Source organism: Elephas maximus, chromosome 14, assembly GCF_024166365.1.
Source record: "Elephas maximus indicus isolate mEleMax1 chromosome 14, mEleMax1 primary haplotype, whole genome shotgun sequence".
Lineage (NCBI taxonomy): Eukaryota > Metazoa > Chordata > Mammalia > Proboscidea > Elephantidae > Elephas > Elephas maximus.
This window is the reverse complement of record NC_064832.1, coordinates 72,800,583-72,816,118: the sequence shown is the minus strand read 5'-3', so window position 1 is coordinate 72,816,118 and position 15,536 is coordinate 72,800,583. Positions and strand designations below refer to the sequence as shown.

The 15,536-nt window shown below is 35.7% G+C and overlaps 1 protein-coding gene across 11 annotated transcripts in view; it reads left to right on the top strand.

Moving 5' to 3' along the window:
- The window catches only part of RBM26 (RNA binding motif protein 26), a 97,380-nt gene that overhangs the window by 30,730 nt on the left and 51,114 nt on the right, over positions 1 to 15,536 (top strand). For 4 of the 11 annotated variants that reach the window (XM_049852921.1, XM_049852916.1, XM_049852922.1 and 1 more), the window contains exons 2-10: positions 226 to 344; positions 947 to 1,083; positions 3,621 to 3,709; positions 4,833 to 5,050; positions 6,639 to 6,899; positions 7,399 to 7,638; positions 8,047 to 8,217; positions 8,586 to 8,741; positions 14,453 to 14,564. In XM_049852921.1, the coding sequence (XP_049708878.1) occupies positions 226 to 344; positions 947 to 1,083; positions 3,621 to 3,709; positions 4,833 to 5,050; positions 6,639 to 6,899; positions 7,399 to 7,638; positions 8,047 to 8,217; positions 8,586 to 8,741; positions 14,453 to 14,564 (1,503 nt within the window). The remainder of the gene's footprint in view (positions 1 to 225; positions 345 to 946; positions 1,084 to 3,620; positions 3,710 to 4,832; positions 5,051 to 6,638; positions 6,900 to 7,398; positions 7,639 to 8,046; positions 8,218 to 8,585; positions 8,742 to 14,452; positions 14,565 to 15,536) is intronic. The other 7 variants (XM_049852925.1, XM_049852924.1, XM_049852920.1 and 4 more) reach the window with 3 other exon arrangements.

The window sequence follows — 15,536 nt, the reverse complement described above, 5'->3', positions numbered from 1 at the left end:
TACATGTATATGTTTGGAAGGATACTGATGATGACTTACTACATATACCATGTAAAGTATATTAGTACGAGAGAAGAGCTTATGTATTTTGAGTGTCTCCCATGAGCTTTTTATGTATATTGGCTCATTTAATTATTTATCATACCTATTAAGTTAGTAATTGGACTCTGTAGAATATGCAGTTTTTTATGGCTATGTTTTCTTCAACATTGCTTTTTTCTTCAGTTGTGATGCAGATCCATCAGCCCTAGCAAAATATGTTCTGGCTTTGGTAAAGAAAGACAAAAGCGAAAAAGAGTTAAAGGCATTATGTATTGATCAGCTAGATGTATTTCTTCAGAAAGGTAAGATATTCACTATTTAATGTTAAGATTATCCACAAGAAACTCATTATGACACAGAACCTTACTGTAACAACTTTATAATAATAATTATATATTATTAAATTGTAATTAGTGGTAACCTTTACGGTTTATAGCTCATTTAAAATGGAAGCCTTTTGTTTCTTTAACATTCTTACGTTCTTTCTTAAAGCATGCTGATGTTCTTTTTTCCATAGGTTAAAAAGATTAAAAAAAAAAATGAATGCTTTTAGTACTGTTTAGGAAATTAGAATGTTGTCTAGCACAGTGCACCTTTTTTTACTTTGCCTTCCTCTAGAGAACAGTAATATTTGTGTGTGGTACATTTGGTAGGGTTGGTGGAGGAGACTAGTCATGGCTAAAAGTGACTGGCTCAGAGGCTCTGGCCATCCTAGCCCACTGTCTTGAAAGCTGAATGGATCAGTATTAGCCATGGCATACTGATTTGGAAGCTGTTGGTCTTAGTATAATTTCTAGGTTTATAAAAGCTAAGGTATATTTATCATATTAGAGATCTGATGTATAGAGGTGGAGAATTATATCTTAGCAGATGTCTTTTAATCTGTTTTTTTGTTTATTTTTAGAGACACAGATATTTGTGGAAAAACTTTTTGATGCTGTGAATACTAAGAGTTATCTACCTCCTCCAGAGCAGCCATCGTCAGGAAGCCTAAAGGTAGAATTTTTTCAGCACCAAGAAAAAGATATAAAGAAAGAAGAGGTAAAGATCTGTGTTATACTTTACACATTATTTAAATACATATCAGGAATAATTAAACAGTTTTATTTTGTTCTGTGTTGGGAGTCCCCAAGACCATCCCCAGGTTTGATGATTTGCTAAGAGGACTCACAAAATACAACATACAGCTGTACTCATGGCTATGATTTATTAATACGAAAGGATACAGAGCAAAATCAGCAAAGGAAAACGTGGGTGGGATGAAGCTCGGGGGAAACAGATGCATGCTTCTAAGAGTCTTTTCGAAGTTGAGTTTCGCAGGATGTGCTTAATTCCCCTAGTAATTAATCGTGACAAAAGTATGTGAAATGTCTATCAGGAAAGCTCATTAGAGACTCAGTGCCCTAGGATTTTGTTGGGGACTGATTACCTCGGCATCCTCTGCCTAGTACATACCAAAATTTCACACTCCCAGAATGAAAGCAAGTGTTCAGCATAAAACATACTGTTTACACAAACAGTTCAGGCACAGTGAGCTGTTCTTATCAGGGAATGGTGGGAACCCACCAAAATCCAAGTTCCCAGATGCGAGCCAAGGGCCAACCCTTTCTCAGGATAGCAGTTTCAGGCTTATTGTTATTTCTTTTCTGCACAGTATCTTACAGCCGTGGAATCTTATTATCAGTGTTCTATGAAAATAACTAGACTAACAGTAGATGTCTTTGCTTCTACACTATGTACATTTAGTAGGGGGCTATTTTTAAGGTACTTGAATCAAAGAACCTTCACAGACAATGGAGACGACTTCACACTTAAAGAGTTTTTGAAAATTTTCTCTCTATAAGCTTTTCTGTAACTCTTGTTTAATAGTCATATTATTAAATAATTATTGGCACAGCAATTAAGAGCTTGTCTACTAACCAGTATGTCAACAGTTCGAATCCACCAGCCACTCCCTGGAAACCCTGTGGGGCAGTTCTACTCCGTCCTGTAGGGTCTCTATGAGTCGGAATCGGTTTGAAGGCAGCGAATTTGGTTTTTGGTCAAGCCAGTCTATTTCCATGTTTAGCCTGACTTAAACTTGTTGCCGCCGAGCTATTCCAACTCGTAGCGACCCTATAGGACAGATTTAGAACTGCCCCATAGGGTTTCCAAGGAGCACCTGGTGGATGCGAACTGCTGACCTTTTGGTTAGCAGCCGTAGCTCTTAACCGCTATGCTACCAGGGTTTCTGTCCTAACTTAAAAAAAAAAAAAAAAAAAAAAAAAACCAAACCCACTGCTGTCGAGTCGATTCCGACTCATAGCGACCCTATAGGACAGAGTAGAACTGGCCCGTAGAGTTTCCAAGGAGCGCCTGGCGGATTCAAACTGCTGACCTTTTGCTTAGCAGCTGTAGCATTTAACCAGTACGCCACCAGGGTTTCCATCCTAACTTTAGGGTCACAGAAATCAGAGTTAAATTTTTGGCTCTACCATGCAGTGCTTTGTGACCCTCAGAACATTACTTTTCTGAACCTCAGTGTTTGTGAAATGGAAATATTACATGTCTGTTGTGAGGTATAAGCAAAATAATGTATATAAACCACCTAGCATAGTGTGTGACACATGGAAGGGTCTCAGTAAAGGGTTGCTGCTGTCATTGTTGAGAGATTGTTGTGTGCTGGGAGTTATGGTTGTGACCTTTGTTTTTACCCTCATATTCTGTATGTTTTCCCCAGATTATATAAGTAATACATATTTATGATGTAATATAATATGAAATGTTATATAATACTTCTCAAATGTATTCCTATCTGCACATCTCAACATATTTACTTAGATGTATATGTATGTATGCATGTAGAAGAATATCCCCTGTGATTGCTCTAGTTTCATATGTATTACTCCAAATTTTTCCATCACTTAGAATATTTTTTCCCCAACTGGAACCATTCTATATAGTTTTATGACTTGTTTTAGTTAAAAATGTAACTGATATCTTTTTTACATTTTGCTGTGTATGTCTATCATTTTTTTTATAGCAGCTACATAATGTCCTATGGTAGAGTATATCAGGATTTGATTCAATTACATATAACAGAAAATAAAAATAGTAAGAAAAAAACTTGTTTATAAGAGTCTGTATTTTTGTCTGAGATGAAAGAGTTCTGAGGTTGGGCTTGTACAGGGCTGGTATGGTAGCTCTGGGTCTTAAAGGACCGAACTTTTTCTGTTTTTCTCTCTATCATCTTTAGCGTATGGTTGTCTGGAATGCAGACAGGATAACTAGAGTGGCGGCAGGAAGGACGAAGGGGCAATGACAAGGGAGCGTGTGTCCCAGCCTGAGTTATCCACCGAATCATTCAGAACTCTCAGAATGCCAAATGGCAGTCTGAGTTTAAATGCTGTGGATATATAGTGGAAGTCTTTGTGGTTGAATTAAATGGTTGTACTTATTAGAGAAATTTACTTTATTGGAATGCTTTTAGAAAACAATTTATTAACCCTGTATTTTACTATTAGTTAAGCCGTTGAAATGGTAGCATGACAAGGAACAGCTGTTGCTAAACTTACACACTTTTTTTTTGTTTGTTTAAGATCACAAAGGAGGAAGAGCGAGAGAAGAAGTTTTCTAGAAGGCTAAATCATAGTCCTCCCCAGTCAAGTTCACGCTACAGAGAAAATAGGTGATCAGTTGATTTAGTCATTCTCAGTTTAGACTTTGGTTACCTTTTATATGAATATTTACATTCCAGTTGTCTTTTATATAGGGACAAGTAACTTCTACCCTTTTATTGGTATAGAAAAGTGTAACCATAACTCAGTTCCTTTCCCACCAAAAAAATCTGTCAGATTTGTAGTTGCTAGAAGTAAGATTTAGAACAGAGCTTGACATACAGTAAATACTCAATAAATATTGGCTATTATTATTATTATTTCTAACTTTAAATTTTAGTGGAATCTTTTTTTAAATTTATTTTTGTTGTTGAGAATATACATAGCAGAACATACACCAATTCAACAATTTCTAAATGTACGGTTCAGTGACACTGATTACATTCTTCACATTGTGCAGCCATTCTCACCCTCCTTTTCCCAGTTGTTCTCACCCATTAACTTGAACTCACTGCCCCCTAAGGTTCCTATCTGATCTGTTGAGTTGCTTTTGTCAGTTTTTTAAAAGCACACAGTGTTCAAGGTAGACATTTTTTCCTAGTTAAGCTAAATTGTTTGGTTTTAAGACTTCAGGGGATATTTTTGTTTTAAGGTTTAAAGATTATCTCAGGGTAGTACTTTCAGGTTCATCTAGCCTCCATGGCTCCAGAAAGCCTGGATTCCATGAAAATTTGAAATTCTGTTCTGCTTCAGTGGAATCTTAATTCGAGGGCTTTTTTTTTTTTTTGCTCAAAGATTCCATTTAGCATGAATAAATTATTTTTCCTGTGAAGGCTCCAGAAGTATTTAGAGTACAATGTGCGTGATACATGCCTGTCTATGTGAGACTATAAGTACTCTAAGTATAGCTAGATGCCTATATGTACAGGTGCTTAAATATAGATACTGATATGTATAAGACTAAGGATTAAGACAGTTTTTTTTATTATTATTGTTTAAGCAGATTTTAGAGTACTTAAACAGATCATACTCAGTTATTTTCAGTTCCTTGAGTAATCGCAATCTTAGTTTTCTAGTTGTAGGGTGAAGAACTACAATGTTACAAGAATGAGCTATAACTTTTGCATATAATCTGAGTTTTTTCTGTATCCATTTAAAAATTATTTAAATAAAATTGGTCATATGTTTCTTTAGAAGTCGTGACGAGAGGAAAAAAGATGATCGTTCTCGCAAAAGAGATTACGATCGAAACCCTCCTCGAAGAGATTCGTACAGAGACCGGTACAATAGAAGACGAGGGCGGAGTCGCAGTTACAGCAGGAGTCGGAGTCGAAGTTGGAGTAAAGAGAGACTGCGTGACAGAGATAGAGATAGGAGCAGGACCAGAAGCAGAAGCAGAACCCGAAGTAGAGGTAAATAATGCATGCCAGCGTGTGTATTTTGGTTGGCATTCTTTTATTGTGACCAAGTACTTATTTCAATATTTTTAAAATTTTAGTTGTTTTAATTTTGTTAATGTTGCCTTCATATTTTTTATTTTGATATATTTTGTTGTCCAAGTGAATGCTTTTTAAAAGTTTCTTTTAAGAAATTGTTTCATATAAATTAAAACCACAATGAATTATTGTAACATACCCATCAAAATGGCTAAAGTTAAAAACACTGACAGTACCTAGTGTTGTTGAGGATGTACATGAATCGAACTCTTTGGAAAACAGCTTGGCAGTACTTTAAAAAAACGTTAAACCTACACCTGCAATAGAACCCAACTATTCCACTCCTAGGTATTTACCTAAGAGGAGTGAAAGCACACGTGCACACAAATGTTCATGTCAGGTTAGCAACAAACTGCTGATAATATGCAACAATATGGATGAATCTCACAATAATTATGCTGAGTGAAAGAAGTCAGACAAAATAGATTATGTAAGTATAAAAATTTTGAGAAAATGCAGACTAATCTGTAGTGACAGAAAACCAGCCTGGTAGCCTGAGGGTGAGTAAAAGAGAGATGGCTTATAGACAGACACAGGAACCTTTTGCAGGTGAAGAATACGTTCATTATCTTGATTGTGGTGATGGTTTCACAGGTATATACATAGATCAAGACTCATTAAATCTACACCTTAAATATGTGCAGATTATTGTGTATCAGTTATATCTCAAAAATATAAAAATGTTTTTTAAAAATCAGATGTGTATGTATAAAAAGATGATGTTGAAGGCATTCAAACAACTAAAACATCTTTGAGTAAAACTTTTTTCAAGCTTAGATTTTTGCTACCATGCAGCCTTATTGTACCCTCACAATTAGTCTGTAGAAGATATATTTGGGTCTCAGTATGCGTCCTATACGTCTCGAGTATTTTTTTTTTTTTTTTCTGAGTTTTCGTTTTTGTTTTTCCCTGTGATGTAGGTGTACTGGGCCTCTCTGCACATTGCTTCACTTGACTAATCTCCTTAATACCTTTTCTCCTTTATTGGGACCATAGACAGCCTCGTTAGAGTCTTTGTTCATGTTAAATGTGAACTGCTTTTTTCCCCCGCCTTGGGTCATCCATTTTCATCTTTAATAAGTAGTGTTCATTGCAAAAAGCTCTACTAGGATCTTTAGTTAGATCAGAACTAACTGTTCATCACGGGAAGAATAACTGTACTTTTTATTTTTTACTTGTATTTTGCTTTATGGGCTGAGGTTGTTAAGCATACTAGGATTTCAATGAAGAAAGTGAAAGACCTTGTTTTTTCTGTAAACAGAATCGCAAAAAAAACTCATTAAGTTCAGCAACTTTATGCTTGATTTTATAGTTTAGTCATATTGAATAGAAAAAGCTTATCTTGGAATGTTGTCTATTAATTGAATAGCTTTTAAAGGAAAAGGAGGATTGTGCAAAAAACTAATTAGTTACTCTATGTTTTGCCTAATATCACTGCTTTGTAGTACTGGGACTTCATTTTTTTTATAGAGTGTAGATTTAAGTCATTTATATTTTGTTGCAGAAAGAGATCTAGTAAAGCCTAAATACGACTTGGATAGAACGGACCCATTAGAGAATAATTATACTCCAGTCTCTTCGGTACCTAGCATTTCATCCAGCCACTACCCTGTACCTACTTTGAGCAGCACTATCACAGTAATTGCTCCTACTCATCATGGTAATAACACTACAGAAAGTTGGTCTGAATTTCATGAAGACCAGGTGGACCATAACTCTTATGTAAGACCACCAATGCCAAAGAAACGATGTAGAGACTATGATGGTAAGTCTTGCAATGTTTCATGAAGAATTAATATTTCCAGTTGAGGAACTTTTGTATATTTAGGTTGTACATAGTTACTCAAAACTAACCTCTGATACTGAGAACAATGGAAATTTGGTCATAATCACTTTCTGAATTCCTCAGTATTATTGAAATCTTCAGTCACTACTGACTATTGAATATCAATTTATTGATAATGTTTTTTTGCATGTCAGCCTTAATATATTACTGGCATTTACCAAACAAGGGTAAATATCTACCGATTTAATTTGGTGATATATTTTTTTTGGTGTGTATGTTAGAATACAGCAACTTACTTTACTGGTACAGTATTGGTAAAATACTAGTAGTATTTTATATTACTGGAATTAGCAGGTAGTTCTTGTGAAATACTTGCCCAGCATTTAAAATATTTATATTTTTAAATATTTTTGTAAACTTAGAGAAAATTTATATGTTCAGTACTTTTTACATTTTTCTTAACTATTACGTCTCACAGAAAAGGGTTTTTGTATGAGAGGAGACATGTGCCCTTTTGATCACGGAAGTGACCCAGTAGTTGTAGAAGATGTGAATCTTCCTGGGATGCTGCCTTTCCCAGCACAGCCTCCTGTTGTTGAAGGACCACCTCCCCCTGGACTCCCTCCACCTCCACCAATTCTTACACCCCCACCTGTGAATCTTAGACCCCCAGTGCCACCTCCAGGTCCATTACCACCTAGTCTCCCACCTGTCACAGGTAAGTAAATATGTTTGCGTATATTTAGTGTCTGTCCATTCACAGTCTTTTTATAAAGTTAATGAGTCTGATACTTGCTTTTGTTAAAAGTATCTAAACGAATCCTGTAGATGCCTGCTAGAAACTAAGAGCAAGATACTCCCATTTGGAGTACTCCAATTTTGCAGGCATTGTAAATCAGTTACTATGGTTTGGAGCGGCCCTATATTATGTACAGCCCTGACAAACCCCAGTGCCTGCAATCCTTTCTAGCTGAAAGCAAACCTGTTCTGGAATACATTGAAAGGATATTTTACTGTAGAAAGATAATTTAGTTGTAAGAGCTTGGTGTTTGTAGTTATTATTGATTGATAAATGAAAATGTCATGTTTGAATGTACAATAACTTATTTTATTTGTTTGCTTTCAGATGATATTTCTTATTCTTTGGTTTTGACAGGACCACCCCCTCCACTTCCTCCTTTGCAGCCATCTGGCATGGATGCTCCCCCAAACTCTGCGACCAGTTCTGTTCCTACTGTAGTAACAACTGGCATTCATCACCAGCCTCCTCCTGCTCCACCCTCTCTTTTTACTGCAGGTGCAGTTTTGGCCCTTTTGATATTAATAATGTAATATAATTTTAAAGCAGCGTTTTAGATGAGGAATTTTTAAATACCTGGAGAGTGACTTGTTCTAACAGTAATATGTTTTTTAGTAAAATTACGTAGAATACAGTGCAGATGTGATGAATGAACATTAAATAAAAGTCCTTCATTAGGATTTAAAAATAATTTTTTTCTTTTTAATATAACATTTTTTATTTTTATAAAACCAAGTTTTCTTTTTAGTTCCTGTATGTCAGTTTTATTTTATATATCATTAGTAACATGTTATATAGTTTACTTTTTCTATTAGCAGTATAAAAAAATTACCAAGTGGAGTTTTATAATTGTTTTTTAATTACAGTTTTTGTATTACCAGATACATATGATACAGATGGCTACAATCCTGAAGCCCCAAGCATAACGAACACTTCCAGACCTATGTATAGACACAGAGTGCATGCACAAAGGCCTAACTTGATAGGACTAACATCAGGGGATATGGATTTGCCACCCAGAGGTACTATGATTAATCTTTGCTTTTTATTTTCATAATATCAAGTGGCAACACATTTCTGAGGAATAATCACTCTTGTACTTATTGGAGCTGAGTAAAAAATGATGAGTGTTTATTCTGAGTTCTTTGGTCTCCCATGAGAGAAAAGGTAAGGTGTGGTTTCCTATTTGTAGTATTGGTGACACTTTATCCTACCATCCAAAGGGAGAGGAATTTCTAGAAGTACATATTTTGTCAGGTAACTTTTTTTTTTTTTTTGTATCATTTGTAGTCTTAAGTGGTTAGTGGAAGCTCTTGAAAGTGATACTTTAATTCCTAAAGATAGATTCTTTCCTAGTTTGTATAATGAAAATCAGTAGTACAAAACTGTGTTTGGTACATATTTTATTTTTGTTCAGTTTTAACATCTTAGAATTTGATAGTGGTTTGCTTATTATAATATTAAAGCAAAACAAATCATGTTTTATGAAGTGTTACATCACCTTTTTTTTCTCTCTTCTTAGAATAGACTGGCTTTTTAGTAACATTTCTAAAAGGGAGAAGATGATAAAGAGATTAGACTGATACAGTCACAAATCGGGCAGCATATGTTGCAAAGTGATATGAAGAGTCAGAGGAGAGAGACAGTTCACATTAATTTGAAAGATATAAAATTTGCTGTTGTTAACCTTGACATAGGGCTGTGAGGGATTGTCAGACTTAATAGAAAATACTTTTTGGCCTAATAAAAATACCGTGTTTTCCAACCCCCTCTACTAACTTTTAAATCCCATTTTCTTTCCAGTCTTTCCTTGATTTCTTGGGGATCATGGCTTATCAGTAAATAAAATTCCAACTAATTTAAGTAAGCATCAGTTAATGAATAACGTTAATGCCTAGTGAATTTGTGATTACTTATACCTTTCGTCCTGTTCATTTGTTCTGTGAAAGTCATCTGCTAGATACTCTGAGCATCTACCTTGAGTGCTCAGAAAATTTTTGTGATGGAAGTGTGAGGAACATTTTAATTCAAATTTATATACCGTTGGGAGATCATAGGACATTTAATACTGCACCCCTCCCTCCCTGTTTTTAATTCTTCTGAGGCATTCTAATAACTATCATTAACAACAACAGAAAAAAGATTTTTTAACAGTTCCTATGTAAGCCATATACAAATTGGCTTGTATTTAAAAAGTAGCCATTTGTGATTGTGGCTGTTCATGGTGTTTACCCATCTTCAAAGGCTCCCCTACCTGGCTAGACCAAAGAAGCCTCCTTTCCTTTGGCTCGTTACTTTGCACTTATTTTCTTATCATCACATGGATATTTCCTGTTCTTACTATGATCTCCTACTTCCAGTTATCTCTCTTCTTACCTGACTGCTTCAGAATGGCATGAATATATGCCGCTACAGATCAATGTTTAGTAGATCCACTCCAGTGCCAGTCCAATTTCTGGTTTTGACTGAGGGACAGAGGATAGGTGAAGCTCTTTGCATATAAATGTTTACCATGTAGAGCTTGGAATTAAAAGGTAATTTCAGCACCACATGCCTATAGTTAAAAGTTACAGAAGAGACCCTGTTGAGAAATAAATGTTAGCATACCTAGTTAGAAATTTAAGTGACTTTTCTCTCAGAATCATTGTTGTACATATTGATTCTTCAGATGCATCATGGACTATTTTTGTAAGCTGCCTTGAGGAATCTTGTCTCTATTAATAAAATTATTTTTGCATACCAAACAACTAATGTAGCAACCCATTTAAATTGAGGATTGCCTGTACTTATATTTCCTATCTTCTTTTGGCCACTCCCCCAATATGTTCTCATCTGTTCCCCATTAGAATTTTTCTGTACTGGATTGTGACACATTCATGATATTATAGTATTGTTCTTAAAGAATAATGTTTCACAAACAGGAGTTTATAATGGTTAGAATCCTGACCTTTAGTAACTTCCTTATTATGTAATTATTACAAATTTCTAATAGCCTATAAAACCAGTTGGTGGTGAGTTGATTCTGACTCATGGTGACATGTGTTTCAGAGCAGAACTGCACTGTATGGAATTTTCAGTGTTTTTTTTTTTGGAAGTAGATTGCCAGAACTTTGTTCCGAGGTGCCTCTGGTAGACTCCAGCCTTTCAGTTAGCAGCCGAGCATGTTAACTGAACCACCCAAGCACTCCCCTTGTAGTCTATAAAAACCAAACCTATTGCCATAGAGTTGATTCTGACTTAGCAACCCTGTATAGCCTATAACCAAACTCGTTGCCGTTGAGTCAATTCCAATTCAAAGCAACCCTATAGGACAGAGTAGAACTGCCCCCATAGGGTTTCCAAGGAGCAGCTGGTGGATTCGAACTGCCAGCCTTTGGTTAGCAGCCAAATGCTTAACCTCTGTACCACCAGTGGTGTCATAGACTATTGGTAATTATGCTTTTATGCTTAATGTCTTAAATCTTGATGAGAAATTATTAAACAAATGAAAAATTTTAAGGCCTTGTGATGCTTCGATATTACTAATATAAAAGTGACCCGGGGCCCTGGTATTGTTCTTTCCAGATTTCTAAGTAGAGAACTCAGCAGAAGCTCCAATGATTGAATATAGGTAGGAGAAAGGGTTAAGTAGTGTTGCATTGTTATTGTGCGTCTTCGAGTTGATTTTGATTTGTAGTAATCCATTGTGACAGAGTTGAACTGCTCTATGGGGTTTCCTAGCCTATAATCTTCCCTGGGAGCAGATTGCCACGCCTGTTCTTCTGCTGAGGGGCTGGTGGATTTGAATCACTGAACTGACTATTGTATCACCAGGGCTGTCTAGTTTTTCATTTAACAAAAATCAACACTGAAAATTTTAGTCAGTAAAACAATTTATTAAAAGGATATTGGACTATTGGTATACAATTAGACATAATTTGCTAACTGTATAATTTAAGAGGAACTTTCTTCTGTACTTTCAACACCCCCTTATTTAAATAAATACCAATGATGGGAATCTGAGTGAGAGAGTACAGATGAGTTAAAGAAAAATCACAACTACTGTGGAAAAAACACAGTATTACTGCTTCTCTTGATGAGCCTTCAGATAAAGAACTACTTTTTTTTTTTTTTTAATGAAAAAGGATATTGGGTGACTCAAGCACTCTCCAGTATGACCAGTGAACCAGACTTGGGAGGCCCATAGACTAGAATATGACCAAAAATCCTGCTGTGGAAGTGGTGCTGTGTAGATACCACTGAGCAAATAAGCTACAACTTGTGCTGTGAACTTCACCAATGCTAGATGCTGGGTGTTTCCATCCATTCTGCTGGGAGAGATAGGATAAGTCAGAATTCGTCAACACATGTGCCAGCATTGTGGCACAAAGAGAGCGAGTAAGGAATGGAGAGGGAGGTAAGAGGCCAATTAAAGACATTTTGAAGAATTGTAGAAAAGAGGTGATGGTATCTGGACCGGAGTAATAACAGTGGGAAGTGGAAATATTTAAGTTTAATAGAAAGAACTGCTAACACTTAGTATTTATTCAATTGTGGGGCTTAGGATGGGGGTAAAGAAGAGGGTGGAATTAAAGACACCAGGTTTCTGCCTTGAATAATTAGATGGGCGATAGTATCATTCATTCAGAAGCACAGCAGATTTGGTGGGATGATAAATCTAGTTTTGGAAGTGTTTAATTTGTTCCCCGGAGGGCGTTTCAGTAGAAATATCCAGGGAGAAATAGGATATGAAGTCTGAGGCCCATTGGAATCATTAGCAAGTAGAACAGTGGTTCTTAATTTTTTTTTTCCCCCATTCCATTAGCAATAGTTGGCAGTAAAGGAAGATGGAAGAGACATACCAGAATCTCTAGGCCTTGCTTACATAGTTTCCAAAAGCCTTTCTCTCGTGAATCTGCTGTGCTCCCTCCCACTCCCCCAACCGCCTTGAGAATCACTGAAACAGATAAGCCATGTAATAGATGAGGTGTTTTAGGGAGATATTGTAAAGTCAGATGAGAAGGCCCAAGTAAGTAACCTGGGGAATGCCAACATTGAAGAGTCGGGCAGAGAAAGGAGAGCTTACACAAGACTGAGAAAATGTAGCCAAAAGAGGCAGAGTCCTGAAAATTGAGACAAGATAATATCTAAGAAGGACAAGAATGTGATAAACAGTGTTAGATGCACCTGAAAGGTCAAGTAAGAGAAGTGTTCATAGTCTTAAACAAGTTAGGAAATCAGTGATTTTGGCAAGAGTAATCGAAGTGCAGTAATAGGAGCAGTTGCCAGTTTTCAAAGGATTAGGGGATGAATGGGTGGTAAGGAAGCAGAGACAGCAAGTGTAGACAACTCTTTCAGGAAATGGCCATGGGAGTAGGGAGAGATATAATCATGTAGCTGAAGTTTAAAAAAAAAAAAATTTTTTTTTTTTGTAATGGAACAATTTGAATATGTTGAAGTGTTGACAGGAAGTGCTATTGTAGACAGGTTCAAAACAGGAGAGCAGGGCTCTGGAACATTGATTTTGGTATCTCTGTATGTGTAAGATGGCTATTTCAGCAAGAAACGAGAGGAAATATGTGCATGAAAAATTGGAGAGTTAGGGGAAAGGGCAGGAATCAAATATGACTGTGGTGATCGAGAAAATGGTATTTTATTAATAGAACTGTTTTAAGAAAGATTAAAAAGTCAGATTCAGTATGAAGATAATTTGGACTTCCTATGTATTGAGGTTTTTGAAATGCCTGTACAATTTTCAGAAGAAAGATGTCCAGGGAAAAGCAAGAAGTTAGAAATTTGGGACGGATCCTTAGAGCAGAGTTCACGTGTAATGGAGAGATTTTGGGGTCCTACATGGAGGGCATAGTTGTAGCCACGAGAGGGATTGCTGGGATAGATTTGAAATTCTTTCATTAGTTATGTGTTTAGAAATATACAAGAATGAGATTTTATATAATCAATTTATCCTTCTTAAAGAAGATTAAAGTTGTTTTTTCTATGTAGAATAAGATTTGAATTCTTTTAAACTGGTGACGTGGGAATAACAAGTTAAATGTACTATGTTTATTGTACTCCATCTAAGTGAATATAAAATGTTGAAAATAGCAGATATTTATGGTTTTTTTGTACTGCATTTCCACTGATACCTATTTTTGTGTCAGTCTTGAATACTTTTATTTTCTTTCTCAAGCATGTGTATGTTTTATTAACATATTGACATTTAAATAAGCAGCTCTCTTCAATCCCAGCTCTGCTAAGTTATCAATTCTAGAAGAAAGGTTACTGGGTTGGTGTTCAATTTTGAATCTTTTAGGTTGTGCATTTGATTTCAAAACTTGCCTATGGCACATTGACATCCCTGCTGAGAAGATAAAATGTACGCCTCCAAGAAAATTATGAACTATAAGCCACAAGATGATTCGTTATTTATTTGTAGTGAGGGTGATGGCAGATGGGAATATTGGTGTGGGTTCTACTCCCAAAGATGTGTCCCACAAAATCATTTTAATTTGGCATATGAGAATTACTGATTCTTGATAGTTTTTCTAGGTGTGAAGTGAATGTTTCATTAAATTGAAATAGATTAGAATTCGTTAGATTACTATGTTTGAATGCACATTTATTTCTATTTCTACTAAAATATGTATTTGGATGAAAAGCCAGCACATTGTTTCGATATGAATTTAAAGGATAACTATGATAAACAGATAATATTAATCTCTAATTTCTTTTATTTTTTTATGTTTTCAAATAGAAAAGCCTCCTAATAAAAGCAGTATGAGAATAGTAGTGGATTCAGAATCAAGGAAAAGAACCATTGGTTCTGGAGAGCCTGGAATTCCTACAAAGAAGACTTGGTTTGATAAGTAAGCTGGCAGGAATTTTATTATGTCCTGCTTCTTAGGATCATTGAATTGTTATTAACAGTACAGAATTCTCTTTCCAAAAAATCATTTTACATTATTCAGTTCTATAGGCAGCCTCCAACTAGAATGTAAGTTGTTTTTTAAAAATATGCAAGTTAGTTGTCTGGTACCTGGGAGGTATTTTCTTCAAGAAGTGATGGTTTAGGGGACAGTTTATCTTCTCCTCACTTCCCTTCCACCTTCTCTCTCCCAACCAAAATCCTTACTTAAAAATTTGGTTGAATACTAGCTATACAAAGAATAGTCATGAGCCCATAGTGGGGCCTGGGAGGAGGTTTTAGCATCTGGAAGGTTCTTATTAAGAACTAGAAAGTCTTTTCCCTCCCTTCCTTTTTTTTTTTTTGATGGAGGCCCGGTTAGGCACTGAGGTGTCAAGGAAGGGCTTCAGAGAAAGGCTATGTGGAGTCAGAACATCTCTGGAGCACAATTTTTCTTTCCTTTTTTTAAGTGTTAGATGTGTGATCTATAGCTCTAATTTTTTTTTTTTTTAAAGCCCGAAAGAGGTTATGACAGTCATTGCTTGCTTTTTAATCGAAGTTATAAAATAAGATATATTTTAGTAAGATAGCTATTGCAGAAATGGAACAGAGGTTATATACACAGGTTGACTGAAAGAGGGTGCTAGGATTTTCCCTGCTAAGAATGTTAAGTAGTGGTGGGCAAGAAGTGGAAAATAACAAATGATATGAAAGAACCCTTCTCAGTTGGCTTCCTGTAAAATACTACCACTATGAATTTGGAAGTTTTATGAAAGAAAATTCAGATTTCCTATATCAAACCAGTTAATTTCAGTTTTGGAAAAAAAATCAGAACTTAACTAGACATTCATTTTGCCTGTAAATTTTCATTCCTTTGTGCTTGGTTTAGGGGTCAGGATTTTTAAGTGTACTAATTAATTTGCTTTTTATTACA